A 14,497-nucleotide genomic window follows, 5' to 3' on the forward strand; every position below is an offset into this window, starting at 1 on the left:
TGATACTAAATCTATTTGAGCTTGTCTCCAGTTTTACTTGGTATATCATCATCAAACTGAAACTGGCCTCATGGAGTTTACAGCCAGAACTTTAGAGGTAAATGTACAGTAGGGCTCCACGCTGCTTTGTTTTCTAGTCTGATGGAGGCAACAAGTCTGGATTATTTGGAGCTCCAGGACACTCCAGAGGCACATTCCTATCAACTGTATTTTATTATATTGTTGAAATGGCGATAATAAATAAAACTTGAAACTTGAAAACTTCTTCCAGAGAATACCAACTCTGTTGTCTGATATTTAACATCCTCTTATGCCCTCTGGTGGACGTCTCTGCATCCAGCAGGACCTGAGACATCTGACGCAGGATGAAGAATTAAACTACAGGCCAAAAGTTATGAAGAAACTTAAATGTTGTGTTCTCAATGTCTTTCTTCTTAAAACCAGTGTGTATTGTGTGTATTTCTGGATGTGTTTACTACATGATCAGACTTTACCTTTATTGAATTGAACCATTTTCCTCCATTGACCTTTAGGTAAACATTGATGTTATCAGACCATTGGTGAATAAATGTTACCAACAGAAAAGAAGGGCTTACACTGCAAAAAAGGTGTTTAGTCTAAAAACCAGATCAAACAGTAAATCTGAGGGAAATGATCTTGCTGCATGGACAGATAATTTACCTTGACAAGATTTATTAAATTAAGATTATTAAATCTAGAAATAAGCATGTTGAACACTTAAAATAAGAAATTAACTCTTAAAACCAGATAAATGAAAGCTGCCAGCAGTGATGAACTGGCCCGAGCAGAGTGACCTGATGATTATTTGGTTCTTACCAAGATAAAAAAAAAACTTTTTGTGTCTTTTTTTGTGATTTTATGTCTTTTGTGTCTTTTTTTTGGGTGTTTTTTTGTGTGTGTGTTTTTGTCTCTTTTATGTCTTTTTGGTGATTCTACGTCTTTTGTGTCTTTTTTGTTTCTTTCTTTGTCATTTTGTGTCTTTTTACATCTTCTTTTGGTTACAAAATTACCAAAAAAGACCAAAAATCAATTAAACAATTATCTTGTTTTAAGAGTTCATTTCTTATTTTAAGCGTTCAACATGCTTATTTCTAGATTTAAGAAATCTTGTTAGAGAATTTATCTCTTTTTAAGAGCAAAGTAATACATTTTTCAAAAAACAAAACTGTAGAAAACATTGTTTTGGCTGAAACATTTACAGTGTTTCATTGTTACTGAAACTGAATTAACCCATTTATCATTTTACGTCTTTTACTGTCATGGTTTAGCAGTGTTTCACTGTAAAATCTAGATATTTTTACAGTGCATTCATCATTTGACATGGTCTAGAACGACCTCTGTTTATTAGGAAAGTAAAGGAGGAATAAATTAATAAAAATAAATAAGAATAAGAAATAAGAATAAGAAATTATTCTCTAGGTATTCTTGTAAAAACAAGGGACGAATGGAGTGATATTTTTGAATTGCTCATTATAAAATGTGCCTTTTTTAGGCTCTTTTGGATACGGAAACTTTTATAACTGACCTTCTGATGTCAGTGACTTGTAGTGTGTCTTTCACCTCCGCCAAAATAAAAGCTCAAATTCCTCCCAGCTCTGTCACCACGTAGACTGGCAGGTAGTTTATGTCATGAGGCAGAATCCTCCCCACCTCCTCCTGTCAACAAACACATGGTGTGTGTCCACAGAACCATGTGTGCTCACTTTCCTGCTCTTTGATTTAATCCTCCCGGAAAACACTCAAAAACTGCTCATATGATTTGAAGCACACTCAATATCATCTTCCACTCTTATAAAAGCTTCCCAAAATATGATTAATGATAATGATTAATGATTAATATAATCAGTATTCGTGATGAGATTCATCCGAACTGGATGAGGTGGAAGAGAAGAACAGTTTGATATCCATCGCTGGCTTTTATTTTTCTCTACTATGACTGTGAGGTTTGTTTATTTGTAACTTACATCACATATTTGAGATCATTTATGTGTAAGTGCAACAAGATATTTAACTTAAACGTGTCAGATGCAGAGCAGGTGAAAATAAAATCTCTTTATTCAAAAAAGCAGCAAGGAAAACCTCACAGAGAGAAAGAAAAGGGCTGTGAAACTCCTGACTCTGGGTAGAAATCTAACAAAGAAAAGTCGCTCGAAAGGAGGAGAAACACTGAAAGCTATCTACACTAAAAACTAAATAAATAATCCTAATCTAAGATAAGGGGAAAACAATGAAATAAAAACTGCTACGAACAAAAGGCGCTCCAAAAGGTAGGAACAAAACCTGATAGGAAAATAAAAGATTCTACAAAAAAACACTATGAATAACTGGATCAGGACTGAAAGGGGGGAAAATAATAAAGAACACAAAATCACTCCGAAAGGAGGAAAAACAAAACAGATGACTCAAAAAGCAACGAAACTAAGAACTGCGCTTATCTAATAAAAATAAGAAAAATCACTCGGGGAAGGGCAAGTGACCAGAAACGAGAGGAGAGTTACTATTTCAAAATAAAACAGGAAATAACAAGACCAGAACACAAAATAAAACACCACCTCAAAACGTTTGTCAATACCACCCATAACGACCCATACGAGCGTTTCGCGGTTTGTTCTGAAACTAGTTTACCGTGTCATTATAAGGCTGCAGTTAAGCTGAATTTAGGCTACAAAACCACTTATCTAGGAAAATACAGTGAAAGGGTCAAAGTTATGAGACCAAACCGCTAAACGTCCTTTTTTAATATGTATATAACGTTATATATAACTTTATTGACTCGTTGCCGTGGATACGCATTGTTCTGCTTCTCTCCTGATGACGGCTCGCCTTGTTACTGACCTGTCAATCAAAGGTAGCCCCGCCCCAAATCATATGATTCTTTATCTTCTATTTTCTTCTAAATGGGGCCATTATTTACACTATTAACATCAGATTGTCTTGAAGCAGATGTTTTTACTAGTGATTGAGACCATAGTGTTGTCCTAAAAAACATTTCTGAGGGAATAAATCAAGTGAGAAGTTTTCTCATTTTGCATTGGAATGAATGGACCTAAATGCTTTTGCAGCCAAACTTAGCGCCCCCTGCTGGAACTTTCGATAGAAAGCAGCTTAAGGCACTTCCTGGTTTGCCGACCTGCTCAGACCACTGAAAGTCAACTGGGGAAATGTAGAACAAGTGTGTGTATGTGTGTATAATTCATTATTTACCAGACTTGAATGTGTATTTTTCCTTTTATCAAACACTTTGAAAACTGTGAGGCGTTTACAGCGTTTTTTTTTTGTTTTTTTTTTCAAAATCCAGAATTACCCTAGACCATTCCTAATGTTTGTTCTCTCTTCTTTGTGTGATAATAACAGTGTTTCTTTCACCTGACATTGAGGTCAATGGAACAAAAGCAGGATAACTGGAAACACTATGGTAAGCAGAGTGTTTCTACCTCCACAACCCGCCACTAAAACAGGTTGTCAGTAAACAGACAGGGAATATGGGCTGAGAGAGTACAGTATATGCTATAGAAGTACAGTGTGTAGAGGAAAGAGGGAGGGCATAAAGGGGAGGTGAAGGAACAGCCTGAAAGAGAGGGAATAGAAGAAGTTAAAAAAATAAAAAGCTGTAAGAGTTTAGACGAGGAAACATCTATTTCATGTGGCAGGTGTGTAGGAGACGGAGATCAAAAGTTGCACAAAAAAACCCTCCCACACACTGTCTGACTTGCAAAACATATTTATTGCGACATTTTGGTGCTGGACCTTTATGATATAAAATGGCTTTACCATTTTACTTCTTTTGTTTTGTTGGACTGGAATTACATTTGTTGTTCTGCAAGATAATTTCAACTTAGTATACTTATACAATAATTCAACTTCAACTTATTTTATGATTGAATATTCCAAGTATTCTTTAAATATCTTGTTTTTGATAACAACAGATCATTATTTCCATTTTGCCTCTCATACTTTATGAAAAAAAAAGGTTTTTGTATTATTACATAGCTAACTACTTGGCCAAGTAGTTAGCTTAGCAAGCTACTTAGCCAAGAAGTTAGCTAAGTAGTTAGCAAGCTACTTAGCCAAGAAGTTAGCTAAGTAGTTAGCTTAGCAAGCTACTTGGCTAAATACTTAGCCAAGAAGTTAGCTAAGTAGTTAGCTTAGCAAGCTACTTAGCTAAAAAATGGATATGTGTCATTTTTGACCCATGTTGTGCATTAGAAGAGTAGTGACACAAAAAGGGATTTTATTAAAAAATGGATAAAGGAAAACATAAAATCAGGATGTATGATGATCAAAAACAAACTAATTGAGGAAAACCTGGAATACTGAATGATGAAAATAATTTATTGCAAAGATATAGAACATAAAAACTCATACATATCAGGTCACTTTAGACCATGTTGTGCATCGAAGGGTTAAGTAGTTTATTATGACCCATATCAACGTTTATTGTTGGGAAGACTTCTAGTGAGGGCTATAAAGAGCGAGAAAGTCCGTTTTGGGTTGGGTGTTCTTGTTCGGTTTGAAACTTAAAGTCTATGTCTAGTTATTATAACTTTAGGTAACATATGTCACATTCTTTGTCACATGCAGATTACGTTGTGTAGTTATATACGGAAGTGAAGTTACATAAACAGATGCACTGTTCTTTACACCACACCATCTTTTCCTAAACCTAAACAAGTAGTTTTGTTGCCTAAATCTAACTAAACCGTAGCAATCGTATGAGGACATTCTGATCTCCTGCCACCTGTCCAGGCACTACTTTAATAAATACTCCTGTGGGTTGTATCAACTGGTAGAAACAATTCAAACAATGGAACAACTATCCAGATTTATCCTTTAAACAATTTGCACTCCACACTGTATTTTCTTTGGTTGCATTCATTAGAGAAACAGTGAGAGGGTTGTTATATCTTTAATCTTTGGGGAAAAGAAACAAAACCCCACCACCATTAACAACAATAGTTAGCTCAAAGGGAAACTCTGAGCTGCGTTCAGTTTGCTGACCTCAGATTTTCATGCTAATGTTGTTTTTTTGATGCATGTTTAACATAAAACATCTAGATCTGTTCCAAGGACAAAGATACCTCTTCTTCTTGTATTAAAACGACTTTAACTAAAAGAGGCTGAAGATGTTTCTGTGCAGGAACCTGAACTTTAAAGCTGCCACTGGTCTGATTTGACTGGAAATAATGGAAAAGTGCTTCTGTCTGAAACAGAAACCTGCCATGATACAACGCTGATTCCCTAAAATTGGGATGCTGTGTAAAATGGAAAAACCCCAGAATGCATCAAATTCAGAAGAAGTGGATATATTTTAAAATATATATATATAGTTTTCCACTTTGAGCAACAGATATCCTGTCTCTGTACTGTTCAGGTTAATGTTGGTTGCAAAGGTTTTGCAAATCATTACATTCTGTTTTTATTTTTATTTTTGCAGCATCAACACTTTTGGAATCAGGTTATATTAACCCTCTGTGGTACACATTATGATGGCAGTTAGGAAAACAATGTTTGGAGTGTTTTTTTGTCTTAAAGTAGACTAAATAAACATAATCTGAAGAAATTTTATGCAACCAACATCAAATATATATTTGTTAAATTGTAAAGATCAAAACAAAATTATGAATGGTATGATTTATAACATTATATATATATATTCCTAAACAAACACTACCAACATCTCATGCTGCTGATTCCATAATGGTTCATTGTTGCCTCAGGGCAACAGTTGCATTTTAACAAGTTTCCATTATTTAATTATAAAATAAATTGCATGAAACTATCAAAAATGAAGGTTCACTCTCCTATCAGTAGGAAAATATTTTTTCCAGATGGAAAAGGGCCAGAAAATGAGTTATTTTTTGTTGCACAAAATGGCATATCTGTTTCCTTTGGAAAAGTCTGCACAATAATGTTTCAATATGGCCTCCTGGAGGTCATGTGACACATTAAAGCATTTCTATTGGTTCCCTAGACTCTTCCCTTTTTTAAAGTATCGCATCACTCAAAAACATGACTTGTAGAAATCTGACAGGACAAAAATGGGTCAACACCGAACCATAGAGGGTTAAATAATCACAGTAATGATAAACATCAGCTGTCTGTTGGGTAGATGTCAGTAGACCTTCATTGTGTTATGTAGCATCAATGCAATGTGAACATGCAACAAACTTGTTTATTAATATTTATGATAACTTCTTTAGCAGAATGACATTTTTTGTTTTATGATTAACCCTTGATAGGGCACTCGTTGAAATACTTGCAAATTCCAAATTTCAACCCTAGAGAATATTGGAGGATATTACATACTGCCAGAATGTGTAAAAAAAAAACAAAAAAACATACGGACCCAGGGGAGGGGGGTCATATTTTGAGAAAAAAGTTTATGAGATTAAAGTGACAAATCTACCAGAAAAAAATGCGCAGATTTATGAGATAGGGTTGCTTTTTTCCACTTTTTTCTCGTAAATCTGCAACTTTTTTCGAGCAGATTCACCACTTTAAATCTCTTTAATCTGCAACTTTTTTTCTTGTAGATTTGCCACTTTAACCTAGTAAATTTGCAACTTTTTTCTCCAAATATTACCTCTATGTTTATTCTTATTCATTCTTGGTCCCTAATATGCCGTCATAGTCAAGTTCTCCAAGTTCTCAAGAATAACTCGACTGTTTCTTGCAGATTTTTTTTCAAAATGTTTCATTTTTACATTGGAGGTCCAGGTCAATAAAGTGAATATTATTATATTATTATCATACTGGTTGGTCAGATGTCATGGGGTCACCATCTGTAACGTAGCCTGATCTTTGCTGATTAGCTGGAAGTAATCCATGTGGTTCTACGACCAAACAAAGAGACATGGAACTTAAGACTCCATATTTAAAATGACCTATTTCTTTAAAATTCACAGTGGTTAATAACACACACAGAGTCCTGTAAAGTATTCCAGTTTGTTCCCACAGGTCCATCTGACTGAGTCCTTTCAGCTCCAACTCACCATGAACATTGTGAACTAATCTGGCTTGACTCCAGTTACAGTGATGGAGATGAAGTGTCGTCCAGCAACTTCCCAATAATGTCGGCATCAAATGTCAAAGCTCAAAGTCCAGCAGCTAAACAGTTAATCCACTTATTCACCAGGCATCCACTCCAGCAGATGTTGTTTTAGAAATATGAGAGAAGAGAAAAATCCACAATACCTGGCAGACCTCATTTAAGACATTTCTCACAGATTTGTAACATTTAAAATGTCACAAAAAGCCAACAAGCCCCAAAAAATATAATTGTCATTACCATGAACAATATTCTAACTTTAACCAGCAGAACAGAGTTTACTGAAGCAGCACAGATTAAATACTGTAAGTTTTCAAATTAAAGAGAGAAGTTTCAAATAATGGCCTACTACAGGTACATCTGAAAAAATTAGAATATTGTGAAAGTTCAATATTTTCTGTTAATTATTTCAGAAAGTGAAACTCCTATATTATATAGATTCATTACACATAGAGTGAAATATTTCAAGCCTGTTTTTCTTGTAATTTTGATGATTCTGGTTTAGAGAGAATGAAAACACAAAACTCAGTGTGTCAGTATAAAATGAGAATATTACACAAGATCAATAAAAAAAAAGGATATTTTAAACACAAATGTCAGGCTTCTGAAAGAAGAAGTTTGAGTGTTATTTTCTCTCGTAAATTTGTATTTTTCTCATGATTTTTTTTATTTTTTCAATCATAAATTTGTATTTTTTCATCTTAAATTTTTTTTCCTCCTAAATTTGTGATTTATTTTCTCACATAATTTGCGATTTTTTTTCTCAGAAATTTGTGATTTTTTTCCTAACAAATTTACGATCAAAAAATTCAAATTAACTAGAAAAAAAAATCTCAAATTCAAGAGAAAAAAATACAAAATTATGAAAAGAAAATCTAAAATTTGTGAGAAAAAGACAAATTTACAAGGAAGAAATGACAAATTTAAGAGAAAAAATCTCATATTTATGAGAAAAAAAACACAAATTTAAGAGAAAAAAACTCATATATTTACAAAAAATTTTTTACAAGAAAATTAAATTAATTTACAAGAAAAATAAACAAATTTATGATTAAAAAAATAAAAAAAATCATGAGAAAAATGCAAATTTACGAGAGAAAAAAAATCTCAAACTTCTTCACAATACTCTCATTTTATACTGAGACACTGAGGTTTGTGTTTTCATTATCTCTAAGCCAGAATCATCAAAATTACAAGAAAAACAGGCTTGAAATATCACTGTACGTACAATGAATAAAAAACTTTTTCATGATATTCTAATTTTTTTTTAAATGTACCTGTATATGTCCAATAACAAAAACATTAAGCAGGATGAAGTTACCTGTTTGTTTATTGGCTCACATGATAAATTCAGCATAATGGGGCTTTCACACTGCTGCCTCCATTCATTTCAATGGGAAGACGAGCAGTAGCATCAAACGTGAATGTGCACAGTTTTTCTTCGCCGTCCGCGTCAAACGTTCGGCGTTCATCACTGAGCTACAGGAGCTGCTTATAAAGATGATTTGCTATTTTGGGACACTGTTATGCAGTCAGGTGGTTGTCGAGGTGGTTGCCATGTGGCAGTGTGAAAGCAGCTTAATGTACTTTACCACAGCACTTATTTAAAAGTTTTCTATTCTCTAAAGGAACAGCTCCACTTTTTGTAACATTGACACTTTGTTTCTTTCTAGTTGAAAGTTAAGGCCTTTACACACTGGCGGCGAGACGAATAAACTACATGAAAATATTCTATTGGCAGCAATGCAAATTTGTGAGAGTCGTGAAAGTTGTTCACTAAAACGTTTGAATACGTTTTTACACAGACAGAGAACCAAGTAGGCTACCTTTTGACCCAGAACAGTGTCTGACAGTCTGGTGAGTTATAGCTAAAGGTAATAGGTAGGAGTTCTCACTGATAAACCAGTGTAAGCCTATAGGTCTAGGGCTTTTATTCTGAAAGGTTTGAACGTAAGGAGTGGATCTGCTATTGGCTTTGGCAAGTCATGTGACATCTGGTGGTAAAATTCGGTAAAATGGTTTAATGTGTTTGGCTTTATGTCAAACCAGTTTAAAAATGTTTGTGTGTGTGTGTGTGTGTGTGTGTGTGTACTTGTACTTCCTACATAGTGAGGACCATTGCACATTTAAAACCAACTGAGTGAGGACATATTGAGAAGTGAGGACATTTTGCCCAGTTCTCACTTCTTCAAAGGACTTTTTGTAGGTTAAGACTTGGTTTTAAGGTTTAGTTTGAAATTAGGTTTAATTTAGGCTTCGTGTAAGGGTCCTCACAACGGTAGAAGAACAAGAATGTGTGTGTGTGTGTGTATGTGTGTGTGTGTGTGTGTGTGTGTACTTGTACTTCCTACATAGTGAGGACCATTGCACATTTTAAACCAACTGATTGAGGACATATTGAGGAGTGAGGACAGATGATGCCATAAGTGGAAATGCAGCAACTTCTAATTCTGTAGGAAAGACGAGTTTCCCTCATTTGCAGTTCAAAAGCTCAGGAGAAAAAAAATCGACCTCATTTTGAAAAATAATTACATGACTAGCTTTTCCCCCACGTAATATTCACTCTGTGTGAAATTAATTGCACAAAAAAACAACAACAACAACAACATAAAAAAACCCGCCTCCAGTGTGGAAAAGCCTTTAGAGTTAAAGTTTCACTCCACTTTATCATTCTCGGCCAGATGTTGAAACAGAAACGCTGTTCCCTCATTGATTTATTCCAGTCTTTTGGTGTAAAGCCTGTACTACCAGCTCAACATGTCCTGCATAGACGTGTCTTAGTGCTGTTAAATGTGCATTATACTGAATTTATCAAGATAACAGTTAAACATAGAGGATGTGTTCCATTAACAGCAAAAAACATCAACAGCAAATAAAACAAAAGCACATCAGGAAACAAGATCTCTTCCTAAAATCTGATCAAATATAAAACTGAAATATAGAAAATGCCTGTGTCCAATATAAGCCTGTTTGAAAAGGAGTTTTCTCAGTGGTTAAAGTAAATATATTTGAGAATTTTAAGCATTTTGAAGTCCCATGACTCTAATATCTTTAATGCTTTGAACAATGAATCCAACCTGGTAACAGAATAACAAACATGAAATGCAGATCTGTGATGAACGCCAGCTTTGGTTCCCTCTCTCAACAAATATCCATGTCGGAGAAGGAGGATCAGCAGTAAAGACAGGAAATACCAATCAATCAAAGGCTCCGGGAGTAAATCGTTCAAGTCCCATGTTGTAGCACGCCGCCACATGGTGAAACCTCAAAGTGTCGGCTGGCCGTTCATCTCTGGTTTGGTAGTTAAAGGCTGACTGGCAACGTCCCCAATAACCTCCATCTGGAACAAAACCACACACACACATTAGAGATCCAATAAAGAACTAAATGTAGGAGCCATAAGGTGGTGCTCAGGTCCTAAATTTTTTAACAGTAAAGTTGAAAATGCATAGATAACAATGATAATTATATTTAGCATTATTTTTAAAAATATAATTTCGGTTACATACTTCGTATTAACCATTAAAGACACATAAAAAATGATTTTGGTAATTACCAAGGTTATAATAGTTTTGGATTTTTCATTAGTGTTTTTAAATTCAGTTAGTTTTAATTTAGTTTTTATTAGTTTTAATTTAGTTTTTATTAGTTTTAGTGTTAGTTTTTATTAGTTGTAGTTGTTTTGTAATGGGGTATTTGTTGGGTTCAATAAGGTCACAATAAATGTTTCCTTTATTTCCTTTGTCTGATCCATCTCAGCCCCAATAAGTTTATTAAGTCATAAAACCAGATAGATGAAATAGATTTCATATCAACCAAAAAGGTTTACGGATGAAAAAAGTTGACAAAGACGAAAACGAAGGACATTTTCACTCTAATTTTAGTTAGTTTTAGTTAGTTTTGGAACCACAAAATACAGTTTCAGTTAGTTATCGGTTTTAAAAAAAACAAAAACTCTAGTTTTAAACTAGTTTTCATTATTTTGTTAGTTTTTGTTAACCATAATAACCTTGGTAATTACTAATGCTCTTAATTTAGGGCAGCTGTGGCAAATTCGTTGCCACTGTACATAAAAATATATAAATGAGTCAATAAATTTAAAGTCTAATAAATAAAAAAAATAAAGACTAATAAATTTAGTCATTTAAAGCAGCCTTCTTAAAAAAAAGATTTACTTGAATATCTACACTTATTCTAAAATGCATAACCTTATTTATTTATTTCATAGACATTCTATAGACACTAGGGAGACAAGGCTTCAGAAAGAAGAATGATTGTGATTAATCAGAAATGACCAAATGAAGACAGAGTACCTGAGCGCTCTGCAGGTTTCCATTCGGCATCTGGTTTCTGGTCGAGAGCGCAGCTTTGTGGTTTGCGTTTCGTGGGTCTCCTCTCTGGCCCGTGCAGCTCACTCCGTTGGGTTTGTGGAAGCAGAGCACCTTCTGGAAGCTCTGCTTGAAGTTCTCGGAGAGGAAGCCGTAGAGGATGGGGTTGGCGCAGGAGTTGACGTAGGTGAGGATGACCAGGAAGAAGTAGACGGCAGCGGTGGTGTTGTTCTCGGGGATGATGTGGATCAGGTTGACGATGTTGGTGGTGAAGAACGGCAGCCAGCAGAGAACGAACACCAACACGATGATCACCACCATGCGCGTCACCTTACGCTCTGACTTACGACGCTTCGTCAGACCTGCACGGACACCTGCCGACCTCACCTGGAGAGAGAGGGTTGATTAATAAGGTTTATGAGCTTATTAGTGCATACACTAGCAGGTAAATTCTAAAATATATTAGAACTGTGGTATGTTTTCTGTTAATCTTCATTATAAGTCAACGTCCAGCTCCTCCTGGACCCCGAGGCGTTCCCAGGCCAGGAGAGAGATATAATCCCTGCACCGTGTTCTGGGTCTTCCCCGGGGCCTCCTACTAGTTGGACCTGGAACTCCTCTAACGGGAGGCGCCCGGGAGGATCCTTACCAGATGCCCAAACCACCTCAGCTGGCTCCTTTAGAGGAGAAGGAGCAGCGGCTCCACTCCGAGCTCCCTCTGGATGTCTGAGCTCCTCCCCCTATCTCTAAGGCTGAGCCCAGCCACCCTACGGAGGAAGCTCATTTCAGACGCTTGTATCCACAATCTTGTTCTTTCGGTCACTACCCAAAGCTCATGACCATAGGTAAGGGTTGGAACGTAGATGGAGCGGTAAATCGAGAGCTTTGCCTTCAGGCTCAGCTCCTTCTTCACCATGACGGTCCGGTACAACGCCCGCATCACTGCTGACGCTGCAACAAACCGCCTGTCCATCTCACGCTCCGTTCTACCCTCACTGCTGAACAAGACCCCCAGATACTGGAACTCCTTCTCTTGAGGCAGTACCTGTCTCCACCCAGACGGGGCAGTACCTGTCTCCACCCAGAGGAGGCAGTACCTCTCGCCACCCAGAGGGGGCAGTACCTGTCTCCACCCAGAGGAGGCAGTACCTCTCTCCACCAGAGGGGGCAGTACCTGTCTCCACCCAGAGGGGGCAGTACCTGTCTCCACCCAGAGGAGGCAGTACCTGTCTCCACCCAGAGGGGGCAGTACCTGTCTCCACCCAGACGAGGCAGTACCTCTCTCTACCCAGAGGGGGCAGTACCTGTCTCCACCAGAGGGGGCAGTACCTGTCTCCACCCAGAGGGGGCAGTACCTGTCTCCACCCAGAGGATGCAGTACCTGTCTCCATCCAGAGGAGGCAGTACCTGTCTCCACCCAGAGGAGGCAGTACCTGTCTCCACCCAGAGGGGGCAGTACCTGTCTCCACCCAGAGGGGGCAGTACCTGTCTCCACCCAGAGGGGGCAATCCACCATTTTTACCCAGAGCACCATGGCCTCAGACTTGGAGGTGCTGACTCTCATCCCAACCACTTCGCACTCGGCTGCTATGAATATTCAGGAGAGCTAGTTTACATATAGGGTTAAATACCGAGGCTACACCCAGGGATGCTAAGAATCTGAGTGAGTGGACTGAAAATTGGAGACGGGACCTTTAGCAGTTTTTATATCTGACAAATTGATTCTCCCACTGTGCCTAGGTAGAGTATTTGATGTTTGTTAATAAAAGACAACTACAAGGAACTTCAACATGCTCTTTGATTCATTCTCCTCACCCAGGGGGAAGTAGTTTCTCTACTACAGAACATTTCTATCTCTCCCGTTACCTTGATGACAATGAGCAGGTAGCAGAGACAGATGACGACCAGCGGGCCGAAGAAGCTCAGGATGGACGTGTAGAGGATGAAGACGATGGACCACAGCTTCTCCGGCTCAGGCCAGCTGATGTTGCAGGTGTTGAGATCCTTCTGAACGCCGGAGTAGATGGTGACCGGCAGCGCGATCACAAAGGACACCAGCCACACCATGCCGTTGAAGACCTTGGCCACCTGGGGCTTCCTCCACTTGGCGCTGCGGAGAGGATGAACCACAGCCAGGTAGCGGTCGATGCTCATCACCGTCAGGCAGAAGGTGGAGGAGAACTGACTCATGGCGTCAGCAGTCATGCAAACCTTGCAGAAGAAATCCCCGTAGGGCCAGTAGGACAGAGCGCTGTTGGTGCCCAGGAAGGGGATCCCCAGGATGTAGAGTTCATCCGCCAGGGCTAAGTTCAGGATGTACATGTTGGTGACAGTCTTCATCTTGGTGTAGCGAACTATCACGTGGATGACCAGCGTGTTCCCCAGGAGACCCACGACGAAGACGATGGCGTAGATGACGGCGGTGACCACGTTGAAGGGCATCGGGGCAGCCACCTCGGACACGTTGTTGGGGTACGGGGGGTAGCTGGGGTAGCTGCCGTTCCCAGATATGGACGTCCAATTGTCAAAGCCGTCCATGTTGAAGGAGAACTGGTTTCTGTGTTGGATTACAGGATAAAATAGGTCACAAGAGAAAAGACAGACGCAACTTCACAGTCATTATATGGGTTATAATGCTGGAAAAGATGTCCCCAGTCCCAGACTAAAAGCTGAAAGTCTTTAGTAAATCTAGGAGTTTTACTGGAGTCACCGCTCTCCGTCATCTCCATTGTTCAGTTTGAGGTAGTAATCTGCTCTGTTTTTCATATCAGTCTTTAACTAGTCTTGGGTTTGGATAACATCAAACGTGTTTGATATTTTGATATTTTTTAGTTATTTTGTGTCTTTTTTACCTATTTTGTGTCTTTTTTGATCATTTTGTGTCTTTTTTGGTCATTTTGTGTTTTTTTTAGTCATTTTGTGTCTTTTTTTAGTCATTTTGTCTTTTTTGGTCATTTTGTGTCTTTTTTAATCATTTTGTGTTGTCTTCTTCTGTGTTTTTTTTTTTTAGTCATTTTGTCTTTTTTGGTCATTTTGTGTCTTTTTTAGTCCTTTCGTCCAACAAAGAATGTGATTTTGAATCTTTTATTTTTCTTTCAAG

At 37.7% G+C, this 14,497-nt stretch overlaps 1 protein-coding gene across 1 annotated transcript; it reads right to left on the reverse strand.

Annotated features, from left to right (window-relative positions):
* Positions 1-9,815: 9,815 nt before the first annotated feature.
* Positions 9,816-14,184, reverse strand: LOC131982626 (somatostatin receptor type 5-like). Its single transcript, XM_059347154.1, has 3 exons — positions 13,264-14,184; positions 11,383-11,784; positions 9,816-10,409 (listed from the first exon to the last, which is right to left on the reverse strand). The coding sequence occupies exons 1-3, from the start codon at positions 13,933-13,935 to the stop codon at positions 10,335-10,337; spliced, it is 1,149 nt and encodes a 382-aa protein (XP_059203137.1). The 5' UTR covers positions 13,936-14,184; the 3' UTR covers positions 9,816-10,334.
* Between the last annotated feature and the right edge of the window lie 313 nt (positions 14,185-14,497).

The sequence above is a fragment of the Centropristis striata genome, chromosome 13, assembly GCF_030273125.1.
Source record: "Centropristis striata isolate RG_2023a ecotype Rhode Island chromosome 13, C.striata_1.0, whole genome shotgun sequence".
Classification (NCBI taxonomy): domain Eukaryota; kingdom Metazoa; phylum Chordata; class Actinopteri; order Perciformes; family Serranidae; genus Centropristis; species Centropristis striata.